The sequence below is a fragment of the Punica granatum genome, chromosome 3, assembly GCF_007655135.1.
Source record: "Punica granatum isolate Tunisia-2019 chromosome 3, ASM765513v2, whole genome shotgun sequence".
NCBI classification, from domain to species: domain Eukaryota; kingdom Viridiplantae; phylum Streptophyta; class Magnoliopsida; order Myrtales; family Lythraceae; genus Punica; species Punica granatum.
In genome coordinates, this window is record NC_045129.1 from 33,390,430 (window position 1) to 33,416,028 (window position 25,599).

At 35.9% G+C, this 25,599-nt stretch overlaps 2 protein-coding genes across 2 annotated transcripts; both read left to right on the top strand.

Moving 5' to 3' along the window:
• The first annotated feature begins 5,355 nt into the window (after positions 1-5,355).
• On the top strand, positions 5,356-7,079 carry LOC116198565 (cytochrome c-type biogenesis protein CcmE homolog, mitochondrial-like). Its single transcript, XM_031528741.1, has 2 exons — positions 5,356-6,079; positions 6,360-7,079. Exons 1-2 carry the CDS (start codon positions 5,577-5,579, stop codon positions 6,631-6,633), a joined length of 777 nt encoding a protein of 258 aa, XP_031384601.1. The 5' UTR covers positions 5,356-5,576; the 3' UTR covers positions 6,634-7,079.
• Positions 7,080-11,677: 4,598 nt separating this feature from the next.
• Positions 11,678-15,102, top strand: LOC116201298 (AP2-like ethylene-responsive transcription factor PLT1). Its single transcript, XM_031532482.1, has 9 exons — positions 11,678-11,982; positions 12,115-12,535; positions 12,662-12,744; positions 12,903-12,911; positions 13,015-13,103; positions 13,260-13,333; positions 13,465-13,515; positions 13,695-13,771; positions 13,923-15,102. The coding sequence occupies exons 1-9, from the start codon at positions 11,904-11,906 to the stop codon at positions 14,708-14,710; spliced, it is 1,671 nt and encodes a 556-aa protein (XP_031388342.1). The 5' UTR covers positions 11,678-11,903; the 3' UTR covers positions 14,711-15,102.
• Positions 15,103-25,599: the final 10,497 nt, after the last annotated feature.

Consider the following 25,599-nt stretch of genomic DNA (forward strand, 5'->3'; position numbering starts at 1 on the left):
GTGATTACTAAACATAGCCATAGGGCGGAGGATACTTCGTTGGGGGAGGCGGCGAGTTATGGAAGTAAGGTGGTGAACGAGGGGACTTCGTCGGTGGAGGTGGCAACTTGCCCTATTGAGGTGGTGGAGGAGACTTATAACTCTGAGGAGGGGGCGAATTGTACTAGTAAGGAGGCGGAACAAACTTCTTTGGTGGAGGCAGTGGTGGTGATTTATAAGGCGGTGGAGGAGACTTCCTCAGGAGAGGCGGCGAGTTATAGTAGTAAGGTGGAGACTTCATCGGTGGAGGAGACTTCCTTGGAGGAGGGGGCGAATTAGGTGGCGGAGGGGACTTACTTGGGGCCGATAGAGGCGGTGAATTGTAATAGTAGGGTAGGGACAATTCGTAGCTCTCCTGCCATAGGTGCTTCATCCTATTAAATAGCTTAGAGCACCCACAATGGTTGTCCCGTTGTTGACGTATCAGCAATAGAGACGACCCCATTAAATTTCCCCTCGTAATCAGCAACTAGGCCCGCTGCAGCAAGCTTCAATTGGAGCTTGTCGTGTGGCAGTGGTGGTAGACAATGTATGCCACCATCTGCCTTTTTTTTTTTTTGTAGAAAAAACAAATAAAGGGGAAAGAGCCTTCCCCATGCCTTCGGCTACTGCTGCGTGGCAGCAGCGGGCTCACAAGGCCAACCGATGCCAATGACAGTACATATTAATATACATATATATATATATATGTATATGTATATATATTTGAAGGTTTTAAATATATGTGAGGCGTATATGAAACGGGGATGAGACTTCCAATTTATTTTGGATCCCTATTTTTTTGTTCATGTGGTTCAAAAGTGGGTTTCAAAAAAAGAAATGGGGACTTGTCCATTGTAGATGCTTTTAGGTTGGGAAGAATAGGTATATCGGCCGTCGTCACCAGCCATGGCAATGGCTATGAGGCAAGACGCCATCTTGTAAACCACCAACCGAGGTCATTGGCCTGATCGCCCTAGGCTTGCCATTATAGATAATAAGGAATAAATTATATATTATATTGATATTCACCTTGTTATTATAGTCCGTTTGGTTTTTAAAAGTTTTTTAATTTTACTCCACTTATCTTCAATTCAACAATATAATTATTACTTTTTTATTTAATTTTTTTAATCATTCAATTTAATTTTTAATACTAAATTATCTTAACTATTCATTACTTTTTTCATAATTCAACAACACAATTATTACTTTTTCTCAACTATTTATTACTTTTTCACACTTTTTTTTTATAATTCAACAACACAATCATTACAAACTAAATAAAACCGAAATTCAACTCTAAAACCAAACACAACATAATATTCTTGTTCTAGAGATCATCGGTTTCCCCAACATTCTAGCCAAATTATCATTCGACGTCTTATATTTTGCCACAAAGTGATCTCAATAGATATTGAATCCTACACCACTTAATGTCTGTCCGCTAGCAATATAGTTTGTTCGCTAAAGAACACTGAATATGTAGTTAAGGTCATAACAACATCTAAATGAAATTATGGACCATTAGGAGAGGATATCCTTGGTTAATCAGGAAAAAGAAAAAAATGAATATAATAGTTTTTTCAGTGAATTTATTTGGGGCTGTGGGGGTTCAAGTGACTATAATTTTTATGTTATCCGGAACCTACCCAATATAGAATCGATTCCTAACTTCTAACCTTAGAGCCTACCCAATTTTAGTGTGAAGCCGGATCTTACCAATAACCAATATTATACCGTAGGTTCCGGATAACCATTTGAAACCTGTTGCTCTTGCTTTTGTTTTGTTTTTCTTTTTTATCCTCTCTTTTCATATAGGTAATTATTCAGAATTTTTTTCCTAGAAGAATTGCAATCTCTTAATTGTATTGAAGTATCTCACGATCAATGGTAAAACTATGACAGTGTCAAAGCATGAGGCGCCAAATCATCTTCAAATTATCAATTTTCGATATTCTAAATAGAGTTTAACTTGCGTTTGGTTTTCAAGTTGGATAATGATCCTACTTAACTTCATTTTGTGCAATGATTACAAGTATTGACAATATATTAATATGTGAGAATATATATATATATATATGTATATATATATAGATGTAAAAGTATATGAGAAATTTATTATTAAAAAATTGATTAAAAAAAGTATCTGAGAAATTTATTATTAAATTAGAGAAAAAGATAATGAAGTAATAATTTTGTTATTGAATTTGTGAAGAACATAGTTAAATTGGGTTAAATAAGTTGTTTTACTCAAAAACCAAATAAAGCCAGAATCATTGTTTCAATTTCAAATTTGATCGAAGATAGTAGTGCAGTTTGACATGACCAAGATAGCATTGTTATCTGACATGTTTTCCTTCATAACTAATTTGAAATTAAAGATGAACATACAAATGTAAACAACTAAAATTTCATGATTAGCAGCTAAAATTTTATTATTAACTTTCTATAAGTCTTTAATAGTATAATTTAATATGTAAAAATATATAAAATGAACAAATATTGTTCTGGCTCCATATCTAGATACCTTGTACCTCGGAACTGAAATCAAAACGTGTTTTATAGCTAGCTTCCACCATTCTAATACTTGAAGCGTACCTTGTTTCAATTGGAATATATTCGGAACCTCCTAGGGTAGGTTCTCACCAATTCCTGATAGACTCTTTATCCATGCGTACCCCTAAATTCTTTTTTATATATAATATATATTTTCAGTTTGTATAATATTTTTTTCACATTAGGGGTGCAAGTGAGCCGAGACATTCGCGAATGTTTCGAGTTCGACTTGATCAAAGCTCGAATTGGCTCGCACTCATAAAGCTCGAGCTCGCCAGTTAAACGAGCTGAGCTAAGCTCAATGGTATTTGACTTGTGAATTTTGCAAGCTTAAACAAGTTATATATATATATATATATATATATTCTTATAAACTAGTTTACTGGACTCATGCGCTGCATGGATTTTATTAAAAAAAATTATTATAAAATTTTAAATATGAAAATAATAATTGATCTGGATTTATAAATTATATTAGCATGTGCAGTAAATTTAAGAGAAAACTATCAAATAAACCCTGAAAGATGAACTGTATATCGTATTGAACCTCAAAAGATTATTTACAACACATAAACCCTTGGCCATTATAAAAGTCATGTCAGGAGCCCTTCTATTAAGGAATGGACGGAATAGTCTTTAGTTTTTTTTTTTTTCATTTTTCTGACCAATGCGAATTGAAGCACAAGGGCTTCGATTGAAGGCCGCCACTGTGATTCGAGACATAAAGGGCTTTGATCGGAGCCTTTATGTTACAAATCGCAGCAACAAGCTCCGATCACAGGCTCGAGGGCTACGATTCGAAGCACATGAGCTTTGTCCTATTTTTTTTCCCCTCCTCGGAGGCCAAGAACTAGGGCTTCCATCGAAGCCCCTATGCGCCTTGAATCACAGCAACGACCTTCGGTCGAAGCCCTTGTTCCTTGATTTGTAGCATCATTGATTAGAAAAATGAGAAAAAAAAAATTAAAGAGGTCAAGTTGGGGTTGGTGGTGGTGGGGTGGAGATGAAGGGAGTGGATTGGAGGGGGAGGAAGAATGCATGAGTGATGAGAGAGATGGTGCAGAAAGAAGAGAGATGAGAAAGGAATTTGGGTCATTTTTTTAAAAACAAACGGTTTTGGATTCACTTCATAATCAAGGAATTTAAACAAAATGGAGAGAGAGAAACAAACAATAATTGGAAGATTTCGTCCATTCCTTGACGGAAGGCTTCCTTACATGAACTTTATAACGGCCAAGGGTTTATGTGATGTAAATAATTTTTTGAGGTTCAATTTGATGTATAGTCCATCTTTCATAGTGTATTTAATAGTTTTCTTTAAATTCAAACTTATATATTAAATATATATCAAAAGTTCTTAATTAAAGAATTCATGTAATATATAATTAAATTGCAATTATCAAATTAATTTTTAAGAAAAATTAATCTAAAATTTGAATACTTTTAAGCAGTGTTATCAGAACCGGACCGGATGGTGAACCGGAAGGGGTACGGGGTCATGGGTTTATGGGTCCAATCGGGGATTCGATGGGTCGGACCTCTCGTTTATTTAAAATAAAATAAATATTCATATTATTAAAAAAATTATGATAATTAAGATAAAAGTATGATGATTTTAAAAAAATATAACAATAGTATAAGAAAGTATCTATATTTAATATTTCTTACTTCAAAATAAATATTTTATTTTAATAAGTACTTAAAAGTAGAGTTAAAAGAACAAAAAAGTGGTGGTGGCTTGGTTGGTAGTATGCTAATATGAAAAGCAAGAGGTCATGAGTTCAAATCCTTACACAACCAACCAATTTTTACATTAAATAGGAAACCCATAGAACCGGCCGGTTTAATGAAATTTTGCTTAAAACCGGCCGGTTCAATGGGTCCGGCGGTTCAAAGCTGCCATTTCGATTTTTAGGCGAACCAGACCGGACTTGGTGCCGATTCCCGGTCCGACCGGTCGAACCGGCCGGTCCGGTCCGGTTCTGATAACAATGCTTTTAAGTAAGATAATGAGTTTTATCAAAAATTTTAAATTTCATTATTTGCTTATGCGCCTTTATTATAACTGATATTCTATATATTAAGTTTTATGAATTTGAACACTTTTGGATAAAATGATCTAATCACTTTGATGAGTGTTTTACTTAATTAAACTTTTATAAGACTAGCTCTAATGCTTAAATTTTTTAAAATTAATTTTAAGTTTATATAAATTTATAAAATTATTTATTTTCTTAAAATGATGAATATATTTATTTATTAACGATATAATAATAAATTATTCAAATATTTTTTATACATTTTTTAATATATTCTTTATAATATATATGTATATAACATATTAACATATGAATTAATAAAGATTTTACCAGTACTTTACCCTTATAATATTTTGACATTTTCTTCTTCATCTCTATTGAATGCATTGTTTACAACTTTATATATATATATATATATATATACATAATATTTTTATAAGTTATATATATATATATATGTATTATGAGTTATAACGGTAGTCTAATCCAAGACCATGCTCAATCCAAGTCCATGCGAGCTCAAACTCAAGAGTCTGTACGAACTCGAGCTCACAAGCCTTATACGAATTGAGATCCACTGGTATGGCTAGCTTATGCAAGTCAAGCCTTAGCTACATACAATGAGCCAAGTCCAAACTCGAAGAGTTAGACTCGTGCGAACTTAAGCTCGAACCTGAGCTTGCCAACTAATAAACGAGCCGAGCTCGAGCCTAGCATATTCAGACTGGGCTCAGCTCATTTACATCCTCAATTCACATACGATTGGTTCGAAAATTCTAGCAAACTAGTGAGCGGGTCCCACTTCCCTTCTGCCCATGGTCCAATTTCACCGGCGCCCGCCGCCAATTCTCAGGCCTTCCCCTTCCCCAAGTCTCCGTCACCAGAAATTTCAAAATCCCATCACCTCTGCCGTAAACTTCTCGCAAATTCCATTGCTTGCTCGAGTGAAATACCCTAGCGATGGCCGCGAGACTCGCCCCCCGCCTCAGATCTCAACTCCTCCACGCCGCCGCCTCGACATCCCTCCGATCCTCCATCTCCGTCTCCGTCACCAGATCCCCTCCCCTCATCTTCACCCCGCTCTACGAAGTCCCCAACGTTCAATTCGACGCCAGCTCGATCACCGCCCTGCGGCTCCTCTCCACGGCCCGGCGCGGCCCGACCCGACCCAAGCAGGTTGACATCGGGGCCCGCGCCCGGCAGCTCCAGAACCGCCGCCTCTGGACGTACGCCCTGACGTTCAGCTGCTTAGCCGGTTTCATCGTCATCGTTCTTAACCAATTCCAGGACCAGTTGGTGTTCTATGTGACGCCGACCGATGCCATGGAGAAGTACGCCGCGAATCCTTCGAAGAACAAGTTCCGATTGGGCGGGCTGGTCCTAGAAGGCTCCGTCGCGCAGCCTGCTTCCTCGCCTGAGATGGAGTTCGTCATCACGGACTTGATTACCGATATCTTGGTCAGGTACTTAATTCGCCGTAAAGTCTCGAGTATCGATCCTCAGCTTTCAAAGCTAAATTGGGGACCAAGTTTCAATGGGGGAAAATGGTCCCAATTGCAATTGTCAATGTGATGTTATTGCTTCGTTTAGGTAATTGTTAGCATTGATAAATGTATTGCAAAAAGCCTTCAGCCTGTCTAGGCTTGGGTAACTCGATCGCTGTTGATCGGAATGGGATGCTAATGCTTCAAGTTTCATGAACATTGATGGGGAAATCAAGTATCCCTTTTGGTAACACGGCAGGTACCAGGGTTCATTGCCGGATTTATTCAGGGAAGGGCACTCGGTGGTGGTGGAGGGATTCGTGAAGCCCATCACCGATGACATCAGGAAGGAAGTGTCTGGGAGGAGTGTTTCAGGGAAAGCCAGAACCGGGGATTGCTATTTTTCGGCAACAGAGGTTCTAGCAAAGCACGACGAGAAGTACATGCCGCAGGAAGTTGCTGCTGCTATAGAGAAGAACAAGAAGATGCTCGAAGCGGGGGAAGGCTCTGTTGCGGGAGTTAAGGCATCGTGAATTTTGTTGCAGTATATTCTGAGTTTTCCTATTGCCAGATAAGAAGATGGAAGCAGGGGAGGATATAGTCCTCTGGAGATGAAGAGACATTCGTTATCAGTTGTCGGGTAAAATTTGACCAGTGATCTACAATAAGCATTAACAATTCATTCAATTCTAACTTACTACCGTTATAGCATGTTCTAAAATTGCTTGTGTAGTGCAAAAAGAGTAAAGAGAAAACGATTAGCGGTCGGGAATAGTTCGTGAGTTTTATAGTAGATGTCTAGGAGGATGAAATGAAGTTGTTCTCTTGTGGAGGCAAGAGGACATTTTTCCTACATTGTCAATCACCAATTTTGTTGTTGTAATTCGAATTCGACCCATTGTTACCTTGACCAAGTCAGTCAGGGTGAGGACCATTTGTTTGCAATAATAAATCCACGGAGCATTTCCGATATTATCCATGTTTGAACTTGCATTGTCCATCTGTAATTCAAGCTGGAAAAGTTGATGGGGCCTGTATACAGTTGCAGTTGCTTCTATTACCGCAGAAATTCTGATAATTTGTTGTCATTGGATTACATCTCGTTCGGTTGCAGTTGCTGCTATTACTGCAGAAATTAGGATCTTTCATGGAATGAGCACTTGATGTGCTCCCAGTACGTTGAAGATAATATCATAATGCAGCTAGTTTGATTAAAATCTGATATGCTTATCCTTTCCGCGTCCAAACCTTGCAATCAGGAAACTCGGGGCAGCTTTCTTGTTTTGCAATGTTCACCGATGCTATACGAGTCACGCTAAATGCTAGTGAAATAGAATTACGTGAAGCATTGACAATCTCACCCTCCTAAGCTTGACCATATGGACTGCAGCTTCATAGACTGATGTGGGCTGATTAAGGAAATTCTTCCCGCATTGACATGTCAGGTTTTCTCCGCGCTCAGTTGCATTATCCATCGAATACTGGGTATGCGGCTGCATCTTTCCATGTACCATCTTCTTCAGCATATTATCAATCGAATAATCCTCTACCTCTCTTGACTACTGGCATCGATAAAGGTACGAGCTATTATCGGAGGCGTACGTACTGAGCAAAATGGGCTTGCGTGCGTATATAACATGGCGTGGGGAAGGATTGCATGAGTTGAATCCAAACAGGGGATGCTGGTAGACAGTGGAGAGTTGTTCGATGTAACTGTCGATTGTGTTTCTTTGTATTCGTTCAAATCCCAATTCCAACATTTGCTCGTGCATCAGAGCTGGAGCCACACATATAATCCGGTTGGTAATTGTGATTGTCGATTACACTGGGCGGGGGTGGGGGAACAGGGATGCCGATGTTTGGGGATTGGAATTCCGAAACCCTAATACCCCTGTATAGCCTTCTTGCTGGCTTGCCCGCTCGTTTCAACTAGAGCATTAATGCTCTAATTTGCTTATACAAGGGATCAATTCTCGGTCCTCCAAAAACCTAATATGATTGTTGCACGTTATATATTGAATGATGGATTACCAGTACGAACTGAAGAATTAGCCGAAGCAAGAATATTGATTGTGTATCACGGCATAGGATTTCATGGATGACATTTGCCCGGCCGACCCCAACATGACAACTTCTCCATATCTAATACGTGTTCAAAATCATATATGAACTGTTACGTACATTTGAGAAACAGCCGGATGTTTTATATATTGAGATATGTTCATTCCTAATGGATTATGAGGGACACGACGTCTAGAACATGTCCTTTCGCAAGCCTAAACGCTGTAATCAAATACAAACTTTTAAAATATACTTTTCCGAAGATTATACCGTAATTAGGGCTGACAATATTTCACACGATACGATAACACGACACGGATACGACACGGAGTTAAACGGGTTTGGGTTGGATATTTTTTATAATCGGTCTAAAAGGGTCAAACCCGTTTAAACACGATTAATAAGCGTGTCTTATCGGGTTGAACACGTATAACCCGATTATACACGATTAAACCTGTTTATTTAAACATGTTTAATCGTGTTACTATAATCATGTAACCCATTAACTCATTTATGTATTTGGATTTACCAAAATATCCTCATGTAATCCTAACTTCCTAAGTCCCTAACCTAATTTCATTTCCTTTCTTTCATCCAATCCAACACATGTCGTGTTAACGTGTAAACATGTCGTGTTAACGTGTTCGGATAAACGAGTTAATTGGATAAACATGTCGTATTAATATATCCGGGTAACTGAGTTGATCGGATAAACAAGTTGGTTTAACATGTCCTGATAACGTTTATAATCGTGTCGTATATACGTGTACCTATTATGACACGTTTCGATAAACAGGTTTAAACGTATCTAAACGGGTTGACACGGATATAAACGTGTCGTGTATGGTTTTCCAAAACCTAACCCGTTTAATAATCGTGTCGTGTACGGGTTATGACTTCGATAACACGAACCCGTTTAGACACGACACGTATAAACACGACACGACACGAATTGCCACCCCTAACCGTAATGATATGTATATATGTTATATATGTATGTACGTACGTATGTATATCATATAATTCGAAATCAATCAGCCAATCAGAATGGCTAAGAAACCACGTGTCAGTCAAATTCAAAGTCCATAAATGCATGGTATGGCCTCGAAGAACGAAATTGGCGTGGCTGTTTAGATTAACTTCAGTTAATATCTGCCTGCTCGATGAGGCCCAATCCCAATTCACTTCATCCGTATTAATTAATAAATTCATTGATTAATCACATTAATGACAGCCCTTTCCCCATTTTCCAATGTCCCAATTACATTATACGATATTTTTTTTCGATTACAAAAAAGACACAAAACTTAGTATAATAAAAGTAAAATCACAAATAATTAATAAATGGGCACGGATAGTCTCACTAATAATCGAATATGCAACTTTTAAATCAATAGGCGAATGTGTGCATCACTGTACTACACTTTCATTTAAAAATAATAAACCATGTTTTTTTTTCAACACAGCCAGAGAGAGAATGAGAAGAGAAGTCGTGTTCACTAATTAACGAGCCAACATATATAATTTTAAATTAATTTACGTAATCAGACTTTTCATATATATCACCACCCTCGTCCATCTCCCTCTACAGCCTCTCTCTTTTCCTCTTCCTTTTCAGACCAAAAGCAAAACAAAACATTTGCAGTCGACGAGGATCATGTCGTTTTCCGAGTTCTTATCGTCTAGTACGCAGAGTGAAATGTTTGAAAATTGCTATTAGGAGAGAAGTTGAAAGTTCCATTTTAGGTTTTTGGTGAGACTAATTCTCGCATGGACATCGGTTTGGCTGTTATTACGAGGTTAAAAGTGCCATTTTTAGGGCTTTCGGGGAGGTACATGATCAACTGATCAACACTGGCAGGTGAGCTTTCTGGTAAATGTAATGTTTCTTTTCCTTTTTGCTTTTCTTTAAGAAAGCATGCATGCATTTGGATTACTTGCACAACTACAGGTCTACTTTATACCTTTATTTGTTCTTTTATTAAATAAGATTTACGATCCGCATACAGTTTTTGCTACTGGAATGATACAATTTAAAAAGAAATTTTGAATATGAAAGACCTCCAATATACAAGTCTAATAAAATGGAATATTGGAAGAATAAAATAATTAGGGCAAAGCAAGCAAGCATGCTAAGGAAAACCATTTGTTTTCAAAATCAACCTTTTGACGGGTGCGGATACCAATTAGATGGTCAACAGATTTCTACTTGGGGCAACCAAAACCAAATCCCCCTTCATCTTTTATATATGTATAATGTGTCTGTATATGTCCTATAGATATCTTCGTACATGGACTCATGAGTACATAGTGTATATATATGTGTGTGTATATGTGTATATGTGTATATATGTATATTATTCAAGCATTTGCTGGAGTACTTCTTACACTTCAACGTCCACTTGATCTACATATATTTGGTATGTCGGCTCCCCGGCCGATTTTGTCTGCAAATTCTATTTGCATGTGGCAATAATGCTTCGATATATCTTCGTGTTCTCATTAATATATTGCCCTTATCCTTTCTACATTAATAGACACATATATTAGAGTGTGTGACTATTGGAAAATCTATGATACAACTGATAGCAAGAATGGGGAATGTTATACTTCCATCTATCAACCGATAAATGGATGTCAAATATATATCTTTCGCATTATGAGAAATGTAAATAATTTACTTAGATGTAACATAATTTCACTTTTTAACCGCTGTATTGTAGATGAACTGTATGTAGTCGGTCCATGAACCTAACGTAGTCGGTCCATTCGGCTTATTAAATCCGGATAAATTATATGTGAATAAGGTAGGGAATGCCGGGCTTTGGGGTGTTATGTTTTTCACAGAACGAGGCTCTTTGTTAGTTCCAATAACAAGTGAATGTGGGGTTAGAGAGAGAGAGAGAGAGAGATTGAGGGCCAAATTTGGCATTTTCCAGTTGGAACTTCGGGTACGAATACTTAACAGATCATCACATATTTTCGTGGATTGGTTCAAATGATTAAGTTATTATTTCTTTTAAATAAGATATTGAGTTCGAATTTTATGAATGTGGACCCGTGAATTTTTTCACAGAACAAGGCTCTTTGTCAGTTCCAATAGTAAGTGAATGTGGGGTTAGAGAGAGGGAGAGCTTGAGGGTCAAATTTGAATTTTTCCAATTGGAACTTCGGGTACGGATACTTAAGAGATCATTATATACCTACATGAATTGTTTCAAATGATTCGGCCCTTATTAGTGGGACGACTCAACTTGAATTGTATTAGTCAAGATCCAATGCACTTTCGGATATCAAATTGCTAACTAAAAAACAAAAAAAAAAAAGAGAGATCCTCATATCTTAATCTTTTGAACATTTATAAATTGGTTGCTATGTGGAATATTTTATTAGTTCTTCTATATATATAATACATATAATATTAGTGGTACAGTGAATTCCTATACATAAATATGAAGGGATCGAAGAGGGTCTTGGGAGTAATGAGAGTGGGAAGCAAACCCTAGCTATTGAAACTTGAGTAAATATGTGAACTGCATTTGCTTTCATTTGCTTCCCGATAGCATCATATATCATTCATGCATTTACTTTGATCTTTTTGGAATGAATCATGAGTGTAGTTTCTCGATAGCAAATGATATACTTAATTTGTTTGAAGAAATCTACGCATATATGTTTGTATCAAGCTAACTTTTCGGCTAAATATATATAGGACGACTTTTATGCTATCGACCCTTCAAAGATGATGAACTCGAACAACTGGTTGCCTTCCCATCAACATCAGTTTTCTCCGGAGCTCGCTGGTGACAACATTAATCAAGGTAATATATCTTAATTAGTATTAATTTACTCTTTCATTTTCCAAGTTCTTGTACCCATGAGAAGCATATTATATTTGGCATCAACATTATCGTCTTTCTATAACAAGCTAATTATAATATCTGATGGTGCAGAATGGATCAATCTAGTGAACACTCATGCCGGCGCTAATGAAGCCCCGAAGGTGGCAGATTTCCTAGGCATCTGCAAGCTCGATCATTCATTCAAAGTTGGGCCCTTCAATGGGGTTCCGATCCATGATGATTCAGAGTACTTGCACATAAAAGACGCTGCTCGTTCAATGATCATTGAGAGCCCTATGATCAGAGCAGTCGCAGCAGCCTCTGATCTCTTTGAACCTCATCTGGACAACACAGACAATAACGAGTTGCAGGCGTTGACACTTTCTATGGGCGGTGGTGAAAAGGCCTCAACAATGTGTGAAGCTATAAGGGGGGATAACAGTAACAGTAATGGCATTGTTGAAGCTAATAACCCTAAAAGGATTTCGGATACTTTTGGGCAAAGAACATCAATATATCGGGGTGTAACGAGGTATTTATAGCTAACCACACGCTAACTTCTGTGGTAATCCTTCTGCTTCAAACTTGTTGGAAAAAACTGCCTGGTTTTCCTTATTGATTTTACTTATAGCGATTTGGTTAATGCAAACGTATATAGGCATAGATGGACGGGAAGGTATGAAGCTCATCTTTGGGACAACAGCTGCAAAAGAGAGGGACAATCGAGAAAAGGTCGCCAAGGTACATATTATTTCCTTGAAATCTATTTAAATTTGTTATATATATACATCACGGGCAAACTTGTTATGTACCTATTCTTTATATTACTGACTCATTGCTATTTCGATGTCATATGAACCACGGTATCTTCGTCGGCCTTTAATCACATCCAAATGAAGTTTACTTGGGTGAGTATTTTCTTTCTTCTCATTTTTCCTTGCAAGGTTTTTGTCATCACTACATTATATTAATTTTCATTAGCTTTTCACATAATTAAGTGTATTATTTTAGGTGGGTATGACAAAGAAGAGAAGGCAGCTAGGGCTTATGATCTTGCGGCACTCAAGTACTGGGGAACATCCGCCACAACTAACTATCCTGTAATTTGTCAAAATTTATCAAACTGATGATTTAATTAATTAGTCTGGGATTTAGATTTGCATTAAGCAAGTATATATATTGTTGTTACTCCTTGCTTGCGTGATTTGAGTCGAATTTCAATCCTAATCGCTAATATTCTTCTCACCTTGGTACAGATCACAAATTATGAGAAGGAAATAGGGGATATGAAGGATATGACAAGGCAGGAATTTATTGCATCCATTAGAAGGTAAATCAATTATCCGCGTCCCGAAATTGATTACAGTCAAATTTATACACTTGAAAAAAAATTATGTAAATCAATCACTATATATGGTTTCTCACTGTACTTTTGTTGTATTGGGTGTTGAACAATTTCAGGAAGAGTAGTGGTTTCTCTCGGGGTGCCTCAATGTACCGTGGCGTCACAAGGTAATTAAATCGATATTAAATCAAATGATCACTTTCTCTCAAAACATAAAGACATAATTAGAGAGCGAATTGGTTACAGGTGAGATCATGTGTTAATTGCATGAAACTGATCTTTTTCCTCTCCCATATACATATATGTGTCTATCGTCCCCTCTAATGATTTAAATACTCTTAACTAGGCATCATCAGCATGGAAGATGGCAAGCAAGAATAGGAAGAGTGGCAGGAAACAAAGATCTCTACTTGGGAACATTCAGTAAGCAATAGCTAATATAATTATGAGATAATTGACTTTACATATTTTAATTGAATGTTACATTATATACTCAATTGTATTGATGTATATAAGTTACATATATACACACATATAGGCACTGGATAATTGGTGTTATATTATTATTTTACAGGCACTGAGGAGGAGGCAGCGGAAGCCTATGACATTGCAGCGATAAAGTTCAGGGGCCTTGATGCGGTGACCAACTTCGACATGAACCGGTACAACGTAAAGAGCATCCTCGAGAGCGGTGCCCTTCCGGTCAGTGGAGGTGCTGCCAAGAGGTTGAAGGAGGCCCAGGCCCTCGAGTCTGCGAAGAAGCGCGAAGAGATGCTTGCCCTAAGTTCCTGCACCAGCATCCAGTTTGATTTCTCAGGTCCATCATCGAACCGGTTCCAACCTTATGGTTATGGCTACTGCCAGATGCAGCAACAAGCTAGTGACAGTAACCAGCCTCCTTTATCTTTCCTAACCCTTCAACCCAACCATGAGACGAGCTCTCAATATTGCTCCCAGCAGTTAGACTCACCTACTGACGATACTCGGACCCAGCTACAGCTTATGTATGATCACCAAAAACCGAATCCAAGGAATCCTCAGTACTACGGCAATGGGTTCGTTCAACATGACCAGGAGACCCCTCATCCCGGGCTGATGTCCATGGGATCCTTGTTACCGGCTGTGGAGGACAATGCTAGGTCAAACTGGATTACTTTCGGGCGGTACTTGTCTAATGGGGTCGGCATGGATTCCCACAATAATGCGAGTGCAACTCTTGCAGGAGTGACATCCCTAGAGGAACATGCTCTCTTGAAGGTTGATTATGATCACATGCCTTCAGGGAGCGCCGGTGACATTCACAGCATTTGGTCCATGGACTCGATTCCAGGATCGAAAAATCCAGGTGCATTCATGATGTAGAACGACTGATCGTGGATGTTAGACTTACGTGCATGGTGTTTTCTACATCATCTCATGATGGGCTTTGTCTTGTGATTCTTGTGTTTGTTATTACCAAGGGCAAGTTGATCGACCGAAGAGATGCATCTATCACTATAATTTAGGAATGGTCCTTTTATTTTTATTTTTTGGGCTGAGTTTCTCCTCTTGCATCGATAAATGACCTATATTATTCGTGACAATGGTCACTCTCTTTTGCATCGACTGATCTTTTGTGAAAGTTCATGTCGACTTTAGGAATTCTATGCAAAGCAAAGGCAAAACGATGCATTCACATCAGTTGGATCGATTGGATCTGCTGATGAGACCATACAGAGCTTCGTGGACTTGAGTTTTAGGCCCAAACTATTTCTTGCCAGAGCATATGATATGATAATATACAATTGAAACCCGAAGTAATCCAACCCAATATATATCTTATCATGTCCTCTTTTCCATATCTTGTATGCTACGTACTTATACATATATATATATATATATGTATATATATATTATTTATATATTTAAAACAAGGAACAACTCATGACCTTCATTGGATCAATGTCACAAAACATGTTAACAGTCGGCAAGGGCCAAACAGATGAGTCCTACCATATAGATATAGATAGGGAACATTCACTCGAACTTCAGATTTTATTATAAGGAGGTCATGTGCGCCATTCAAATATACCAGACTAATCTTATCAGGTTTGCTGATTTGAATGATGCTAAACATGAAAGTTTCATTAATTTGCTATTTTTCCATCATCGTAATTGAAAATAGTCACCACATTTTTTTTTGGATAAATGGCGATACTTTCATTGATAACAAAATGAATTTACATCAGAAAACAACACCATTTACCCCTATACAAAACAATCAAATTTTTTTCTATTTTAGCTTTACACAATTTCTAATCTCTCATTCATTAAACTCAATTTCAATAGTATCTTCTAATACCGTTTCATTTCTTGTGATCAGCGTTACAGTAAATATTTTAGCACACATCTTTTATACTTTTAGGCGGATTATTCATTTTTCTTTTTTGGAAATATTTTAAATTTTATGTAGTTATTTTTATATTTTTCATCTCTTTTTTATATTATATTATAAGAATCGACAATTACTTCTTTACAAACTAGTGTTGGAGAATTTATTATAATAATTGGACGCTTTTGCTGGTACTAATTATACAATATATCATTTAAGCTAAATTTATGTAATTTAATAATGTTCAAGCAATGGGAAACATATAATTGACCTATTATATCGACCGGTCATAATGAGAACACCACACGTATATATAAAAAGCGCCCATTATATTTTCGACCACAACATATTGCAATCTTCGCAAACGTTCGCAATGATTTTTCTGTTGAATTCGTTCGTGCCATCAATGTCCCTCCAATAATTAACAACAGTAATTATTGTAAACCCACCAAGAAAAGGTAAAAATAATTTAAAAATGAAATAAAAATAAAAAGCAAATGGAATTACATCCGCTCGTGTATATTAGCTACTTTGAAGATAAGGAAAAATTAGGATGTCCATCATGATATTTGCGTACAAAGTAATTAATATAATGGATACATGTATTCCAATTGAAATCCAACCAGTAGGCCCATATATATATAACTTAAAGTTGAAACATTTAAACAAAAAGCAAGATACATAAAATTACAGCATTAGGTAGCGGGCACTTTACATGCAATGCAAGAATTGAAACCCACAAAAAAAATACTATATAATCAGACCGTTAAAGCAATTTCCGAGTAATAATGGATCACATCAAATAACATGGAAATATGTCGTGATTTCTTAAAAAAAGAAAAGAGAAAAGAGAAATTAGACAGCATTTATTAACTATTAAGATAGTGTTTACATAAGTTGTCTAAGAGAGACAAGGACCCAATATGTCGACCCGTTCGGTTGATGTGTGCGTGTGTCCGCATAAGCAGAAAACGATGGATATATAATTTCTTTTGATTTCCACCAACCATACAACCATGAAGTGGAATATAAGAATATCATACCGATGAGACAAAATTAAAATAAGGATTTTTTCAACGTTTGACCAATCCTTGATGGATCCGAATATTCTTTAAAATAAAGAAACTATCATAACATAAGACTCATATACTTAAAAAGACGATCAAAATAAATTATATTTTCATATTCTCGATCGCAAAGATGTACGATGGACTATGGATATCATATTGAGTGTACATTAAACAAGTCAAAACAAAATATATCGAAATTAGAGCAATTTATGAATGTCCCACGTCACTCTCGTAGCTGAAAAGGAAAATGATGAATATGAAAAATTTTGAAACCATATGAAGCAATTGCTAAATGTGGAGGGGATTCAAAAGCAAGATCTTGAACTGCATACAATACTCCACAAGCACCGACCCTTGATATATGTTAAGAAGATATTTTTAATTGTGTGTGGACGTTAATTGATGGACCCATCGTATATGTCTATGAATACATTTGCTTGCACTTAGAATTGCAGTGGGATACAATTGTGTTAGCACAGTGCGTCCAAAATTATTTTTCATTCATTTTTTTTTCGTGTTATGTGAGTGCGTGTGGTTTTGCCTTTTAAGTGGCATTATATGGCTCGATAAAACAATTTATTTTTTCATCCGAAAAAAGAAAAGGAGCACCGCTTAAAGCAAAGCAATTGATGATTATATTTCCTTTTCCCTTACGGTCGCCTATGGCCGACAAGAGCATCATCAAAAGTGTCCATAGCTTTTCCTCTTTAAAGTTCATACAGATGGTGCCTAACTTTGTGATGGGTGGAGGAATTTTATTTTGTGTGAAAATTCGACCTTCTCTATATTTTTCATAAATACCCTTCTATTTTATTTATCTATTTATTTTTATAATGAGCGGCATCTGAATTTCATCGAAATTAATCATGATCCCACGTGAACACCCTACATGCATATGGATAAATAAATTCCGCCACACAAACTATGCAGTTGGCCTAATAAGGAGTTTCATGCATGACTTTACGTATATTTGAACTTTAGTCTTTTTTTTTTTTGTTGAAGAGGAGGCCCATAGGTCCAATAAAGAAAATTAGAAAACTAAATAAAAAGTATGAGAAATCCTATTGGTGAAAACCAAATTTAAATCTTCACTATAAAAATGTCAATTCTATATTTTTTTTTTGTTAAGTAATTCTATAGACTTTTTTTACTAGATATATATATATATATTGTTTTCTCCACTTTCTACTAGCTTTCTGGGGGGGGGGGGGGGGGGGGGGGGGGGGGATATTAATAATTAATAATTTTCTTAATTAGTTGGGCTTTGAACTTAGGTGGGAGCTGACTACGCTTTCCTCCCCACCTCATGATGGCCGACAGGAACACATTTTATGAAACTTCATTAAGTTTTCAAAATATGGGGGTTGGGTTTACATAAAATTTTCCCCTTGGTGGGGTTCTCTTGTCCAATAAAAGATAGAAATATGGCCTAGAAGACAATGGCAGCCGAGATTTTGTGTAACCTAAAGTGGGCATAAATGGGGTTCTTGATCTTGAGCTTCTTGACCTAGGTTTGCTTGGATCCTTATTTTTTCTAAAGAAACCTATGAGAAAACAGAGATATGTATGGGTACCTACCGATTCCACACACACATATATACATGTTTCTATATACATAGGTAAATTGGACTTATTTGGATGTGACAATATCAATGTATTTATAAATCCAAAATTTACATTTGGTTGAACAACAGTATGAAAAACTAGTTCTGATTTCTCAAAACTTACTTTTTCGACTAAAAATTTCCGTGAGACATCTTTCATATCTCCCCTCTCGGCAGTGCTGGTGCCATAGGACTAGTAAAGTTAGCCAAGAACACTAGACGCGGAGGACGAAATGCCAGTTACCATGACTAAGTTCAAGAAACTCGAGTATAGGTCTAGATTGAAGATCTGATCCTGTGAAAGGTAACTAAGCTTCGTGCTACGATTAATATTAATGTCGTGATTCCATTTGCTAGTCGTTGCACTCAAGGTAAGTAAATAGGCTTAGATGAACGCATCCCAATGGTTTAGAGTGTATATATATATATATATATATATATATATAGGAATGTGAATACATATGCTATCGCATAATTGTTGTATAAGGGGTCCCTTTTTAAAAAAAAAATAATCATTGTTATATAAGGTCACATGGCAATTGGCCCACGCACTTTAACGCAGATAATCTTATATATACAGAAGCCAATTTCAGAATTAGTTTACCACGTATGGTATAATAATTACCCCCAAGAGCTTGTAAGCTAAAGATTACGCTAAGAACAACCAAAGATTTGTTCTACTTATTATTGAACTAGAGTAACCCTAATAAAGCTGTTAGGTACCATTGTGATCATTATTGGTTTCAAATAATGGAGTTGAAATATATGAACGACTATCCACACTTAAAATTATATATATATATATATATGTGTGCATATATATAGGCTTAAATAGAATAAAATGGAGAAGTTGATTAATTGTAGTGTTACTTACTCTCGACCTCGAATGTCGTCTAAGAGGTCTTGAACTGATCAATAATGCTTCTAGTTTGTTTCTTTTAATTTCTACTTTCTTTATTACTAGCTCATGTGCCTCCATTGTAACCAAAAATAAAAACAATATTAATGATGCTATTAAACCAATTGGGATGATTCGAACTAGATGAACATTCTACATTCTATATCAACCTAACTCAAAAATGCTAAAATCTCCTAAAAGTTATGCCTAATAATCCTTTTAATACTCACATTTTATTAAATACCCTTAAAAGTTTATGTACTTACAATTTATGCCATCATCTGTGATTAGGGAGGATTTTTAGGAGGATGATTAGGAGGATATAGTAAAAATCTAATGTTGGTTGCCAGCAAAAAAAAAATCTAGATAATGTTTTAGAATTTATTATCGTTTGTGATTTTAATCTCTAATTAAGCAATATTTCTGACGGCAAGATGCTTGAATGTGTATTCACAAAAAACTTTCACCTACAAAACAAAAAAACGTTTTCATAAATAAAAAATAAAAAAAATAAAAGAAAGTTACTAATAGTTTAACAGTTATTAAAAAAAATCCCACAAATATAAATGAAATGCAAACTTTGGCATTATCAAGTGATATACTGTATATATAATCTAAGCAGTAAAATTTTGGTGGAAAAGGTTTTTTTTTTCCTTTTACTCCTTTATTTTCCATTATTAGAAGGAAGGAAAATCAGTTGGCACATCGAATCCTGAAAATCAGCTGGCATATAATTAAGTAAAATGTTATGGATAATATGGTTAAATGTTGAGATATGGCTCACATCGTATCCTGCAGAGAATTTTTCAGGGCGATTGACCATTCAGAAGATCAGGAGCAGTTTCACGTGCTGGAAATGGACTGTTCCAAATATTTTCTCTTTTGCTGCCTTTTTTTTATTGAATAAGTCAATCTAATATTTTTCATCATATTTAAAAAAATGCGTCCAAAAAAATTTTTAAAAAAGGTGTTTTGCCGCAGCAAAAGAAAATCGTTTGACGAATAATCTGATCAAAATAAAAATGATTATGTTTCAACCCATAACAAATTTTCTAAGTAATTTTATTTTTCAAGAAGTTCAGATTCATTTCCAGAAAATATATATGTTTTTTTGGGCTAAAATCATGCAAGTTATATTTTAGTAAGTTACTATTTAGGGCAAATTACAAAAAAAAAATCCAAATTTTATAAAAAGTCTCAGTTTTGTCCTAAATTTTGTTTTGTAACAAAAAAAACCATAAGTTTTCTAAAATGTCTCAAAAATGACCTCCGTTATAACTTCCGTCAATTTTTGCTGCTGATGGTGGGTCCCTTTAACAGTCCACGTAGGTCACAAGTAGGTAAAAATTGACGGAAGTTATAACGGAGGTCATTTTTTAGACATTTTAGAAAATTTATAGTTTTTTCTGTTACAAAACAAAATTTAGGACAAAATTGAGATATTTTACAAAACTTGGGTTTTTTTTATAATTTACCCCTTTTTTTTGGATAAGTAGTAAATTAGTGTTTTATCAAATGAATCTTTTTGATTATATTTTCCTTTCAGAACCTTTAGATGAACTCATGGAGCTGAAATTAATTCGATTCTTCTAAAAGCCTTTTTTATGAAACTAATAAAGTGAAAACTTTATCAGGAGCGTAGATAATTTATTAGAAAACCGGGAAACCAAATACTCACAGTTAAACGATATTTGAACCGGGTTATATTCTATACAAAGAAAAATGGAGATGAATATTTTAAGCAACATGATAAGAAAGGGAAAAATTCACCAAAGAAATGTCAAAATCCAATGATAACTCGAATTTTATGTTGAAAATGAGTCCAGTCACTTATAAACTCAATTGATTATTTTATTACCCAAAAAAAAAGAGAAAGAAAGGAAAAGATTACTAGGGGCGATGCAACTGGCAAATTACAAGTCCGAAGTGCATGAAATGGAAACTCATTGAAAGTATTTTGTGGTCAAAGTAAGCCAATACATGTAAGTAAGATTAGTCTCATCAGGCAATTAGCGGCAGAAGACAGTTCGTGTTCACATGAAAAAATTTAGGGGACATAGAAAAAAAAGGAGTTGTACTAACTAGAAATGCGACCCTGTCGATCAATTTTCCTTTTTGTTTTCTTGTACCCTTCTCGGCAGCTGACAATGAGGCAAAAATTGAGATTACAATTAGACGGGACCCTCTAGCTATATGTACACATATATATAGACTGATAACAGAGTTATGCACGTATATGTATGTGACATCTAAGAATCTTACAGTGAGATGATTGTGGGGTTGGCCTACAGAAACAGTAGAAGTTGTCGAATTGGGGCACGACATTTGTTGCCAGGGTTGGACCCTCTGAAATTAATTTCTTCATGCCTGTGAACTATACCCATCAGCCCCGTCCCATCCTACATGTATGAGTTGTACCAATCTCCCTTAGATAAAAATTAAACCTCTCGTCATCCTCCTCACCTCACATACGTGATTATCAGGGGAGAAAAATAAAAATAAATAAATAAATAAAGAGAATTTAGCACAATGACACTCGCTTTCGTCTGAGCATCAAGATATCCCAAATCCGATCATTTTTATGGGACTACTCGTGTCATTTTATTAAAATATTATGATTTTTATTCATTGTATTAGACTTGTGAATCTTTCATATAGAAAAAAGGAAAGAAATTAAATATATTTTTGGTTAAAGAATGGAGACTTCAAAGTTCAAAGTGTCATTCTAATAACACTGCCCGGAAGCCCTCCGAAAGAGATGGATAGGGAATTAAGGGGAATAATGGCCTCCTAAAATTTTGATATCTTAAGAAAATTTATGTATTATTCTTTAAATTTTATGAAATTACTTATATTTACCTCCTAACCTAAAAATATATATATTTCTATTTGCTCCCTCCCAAGAACCTCGCCCCCCTTAGTTCAAATCTTGATCCACTCACCGGCCTACCCCCTTCCTTGCCGCACGGTTGCATCACCATTCACCGGCCTAGCTCTAATCAAATTCGTTTCCGATAGACACTGAACTTACTGAGACGTGTCACTTTACTGTAAAGGGACGACGTCGTCATTTTATCTCATGTAATTAATCAACATATACGTATTTTGCTAAGATTATGTAACAAGAAAGATCGCGAGTCTTTCAAACATGATATGAATGCAATATAATGCCCAGAAATCGAAAATAGAAACACCTCTTTTATTTTCGAGAAAAACTATTAATAAGTGAAGATGTAAATGAGAAGATAAGAGAAACTCCTTTATATAGGAGGAGATGAGATGAGTCCAATAGAGAAGACAAAATCTTTTTATTAGCAACGTCTTGCAATGGTACCCTATCAAACTTTTTGTCCTTATTACTATTTGTAAGATTTTTTTTAAAAGGGTATCTAAGAGGAAATTTGAACTGCAGTGTCATAAATAAATATATATGTAATACATATATATATATATATATATATGTTATATATGTTGAAGATTTTAGAGCAGATGACTAAAAAACAATTACCATAATTATTTTATTTCAATGGTTAGATTCTAATAGATGAAATCTAGATCATACACATATTCAAATTTTTGTTACAGAGAAATTCTCCACTCGTACTTTTACATTTTATCTTTTCGATCACGCATCTTTTAAACGACGCTAGGTCGCACCCGAAAATAGATCGATCATGCTTTGTATCATTTGGAAACCAAATCGGTTGGTTCAATTATTAATCATGAAAACCAAATTACGGTTTTCAAAAAATAATATAAAAAATTAAACCACCCAATCCACTGTGACCAGGTTTGACCACTTTCTTCTTCGAACCACCGAGAAACTATAGCTGCCCCTTGCACCGAAACTCTAGCTATCCCCAGTTGTAATCGCTGATCACGGCCGCCACTGAGCAGTGGCGAATGCACCGGCGTCTGGCCGTGATCATTGGGGTCAGGCTGGGCTGAAGGTAGCTCAAAGGAATGGGCGGGAAAGGACTGGTTCGAGGACGTAGATCGCGACTGATATCAGGGCAGATCAATCGCGGCGAGAGCCACAATTCTAATACACTGGTGCCTGGAACCGACAACTGATGACCGCCAAACATAGCCCGTGACCTTCAGCCGGCTGCGATAGAGCCACCATGGCTAGTTCGGCGATCGCACTGTATCCACTAGCTATTGGTTTTGCTTCGCCAAGCTTTCCTACAAAATAACAATAACTAAAAATAATATAAGAATAGAAATATCTATCTAAACTATAATCTCTATCAAGAAATCACATCCATAAACCATCTCTAAGTAAGCAGCAGTGTCTACTCCTTCAACTTAAACAAGGAAGGACATGAATTTGAGAGAGAGGCTACAGATTTGACTTTCACCAGCAGTGTCAAAGACTCAAAGGCAGCGGATATTACATTAAAGTCCAGTGGCTGAAGAAGGTGGGTTCAAGTAGGAGGGAGAGGTGTCAGAACCTTCTTGATTTCAGCGGTAGCGGGGGAAGGGTAGAGGGAGTCAAGGCGGGAGTGGAGGTCGGCAATGAGGGCGTCCCTCCTCCGCACTGAGGGCGGACGACTCGGATTTGAGGATGGAAGTGATCTGACCTGTTCGAATTGGAAATGATGTGAACCGGGATCGATTGTGCAACCGAATAACGTCGGAAAAACTTTGTAGTCAAAAATATGAAATGTAAAAGTATAAGAGGGAATCTTCATGTGATAAAAATATTGACATGTGTATTGTTCAAATTTTGTCTATTAAAATCTAACGGCTGAAATGCAAATAACTACGGTGATTTTTTTTTTAACCAACCGTGATAGTATGATCCATATATATGTATCTATTTTATAGATAAATTAGAAATGACATTAATACCCAGATAAAGCATATTAGAAAAATGATATTAGTTAGATATATAATTTGGTTTTCAAGTTAGCTCAACAGGTCAACTTCACATATATAGAAGCACTACATGTGGAAGCCAACATTTTGGGAATTTTAAGGGTACTATGAAAAGAACTATATATTAAGCTTGCCAGCAAATTTGGAAGTTTTAAGAGTTCCATATCAAGCTATTTGATCTGTCGTTTGCACGTAAATTAATAATTGGTCAGCTAAATGTGGTTTAGGCATATGGCGAGAATGTACAATATAGATTAATTAGATATATCGAGAACAACAACCAATTAAAATCAATCAAATTGTAATATATACTTTTCATGGGTTCTAATAAAAATGTTTTATCTTGTTTAAGAGTGGACAAGAAGAGACCAATTGTTTGATACACAAAGGAATGCTACTATCCAACCGAAAAAAAAAAAAGGGGAATACTTCTGATAGTATGCAATACATATACATGGAAATCAAATAGAATTGCTGAATTGAAATACATCTAGCAAAACCAGATCACCGAAAAAAAAAATCTAGCAAACTAATTGAGTTGAAGCCTTGAAAAATATTTTCCTTAATTAATTTATTTATCTATTTTTAGTATCCAAGTCTAACCATTTGGTGGTATAATGGTGAGACGAGAACGTTCGATTGACCAGCACCACCTAACTGTGCAAATGATCCTACCAGCTACATTAAATAATAATAATAATAATAATAATAATAATAATAATAAGAATAAGTGATTCTCATGGGTATATTAATTTGACGATTATCGAACTAAACCCTACTTAATTAAAATTAAGTTAATGGTGGTCCTTACAGCAAAAGCTGAATGCTGATTGCAACCATGCCCGATAAAAATCGCCCTAGCCAGTAAATCCCTCAATAGAAACTCTTTGACGTGCGTATATTAGGAAACTTACAAGTGCATTATTAGGTGCATTACAATGGAAGGAGGTAACAGGAGCTCCTATTATTAAAGAGGGTATAATGTAGTGACACACGCCATCTGGTAATTAAAAAGTCTCAGATTCAATATTCAAGTTGGACTTCCCGTGTCTATTTATTAGATAGTAAGGATTCCAATTTTATTGTACTAGATATATCAGAGCCTCTCTTGTAATAAAAAAAAAATGAGCACTTATTAGAAAAAGGTGTAACGCAGTGGTACACGTCTCGCCTAATAATCAAAAGGTTCCAAATTTGATACCTAGTGAGATTATAATGTGCCTATTTATTAACTATTATAATTTTTATTTCATTGTACTAGGCCATTGGGTCTCCTTGTAACCGGAAAAAAAGGAGCATATATTTATCAAAGAGAATATATCGCAGTGCCACACGTCCTCACTAAATAACTAAGAGATTCTGGGTTCGGTACTCGTTGTGGGATTATTATACAGTTAGTATAATTTTTATTTCATCGTACAAGGCCT

What these genes read in the sequence shown, in the direction of transcription:
- LOC116198565 (XM_031528741.1), top strand. Translation starts at nt 5,577, where the DNA reads ATGGCCGCGAGACTCGCCCCCCGCCTCAGATCTCAACTCCTCCACGCC. An exon ending in ATTACCGATATCTTGGTCAG is followed by an intron (nt 6,080 to 6,359) that starts GTACTTAATTCG and finishes GTAACACGGCAG; the next exon opens with GTACCAGGGTTCATTGCCGG.
- LOC116201298 (XM_031532482.1), top strand. Translation starts at nt 11,904, where the DNA reads ATGATGAACTCGAACAACTGGTTGCCTTCCCATCAACATCAGTTTTCT. An exon ending in CCGCCACAACTAACTATCCT is followed by an intron (nt 13,104 to 13,259) that starts GTAATTTGTCAA and finishes ACCTTGGTACAG; the next exon opens with ATCACAAATTATGAGAAGGA. An exon ending in TCTCTACTTGGGAACATTCA is followed by an intron (nt 13,772 to 13,922) that starts GTAAGCAATAGC and finishes ATTATTTTACAG; the next exon opens with GCACTGAGGAGGAGGCAGCG.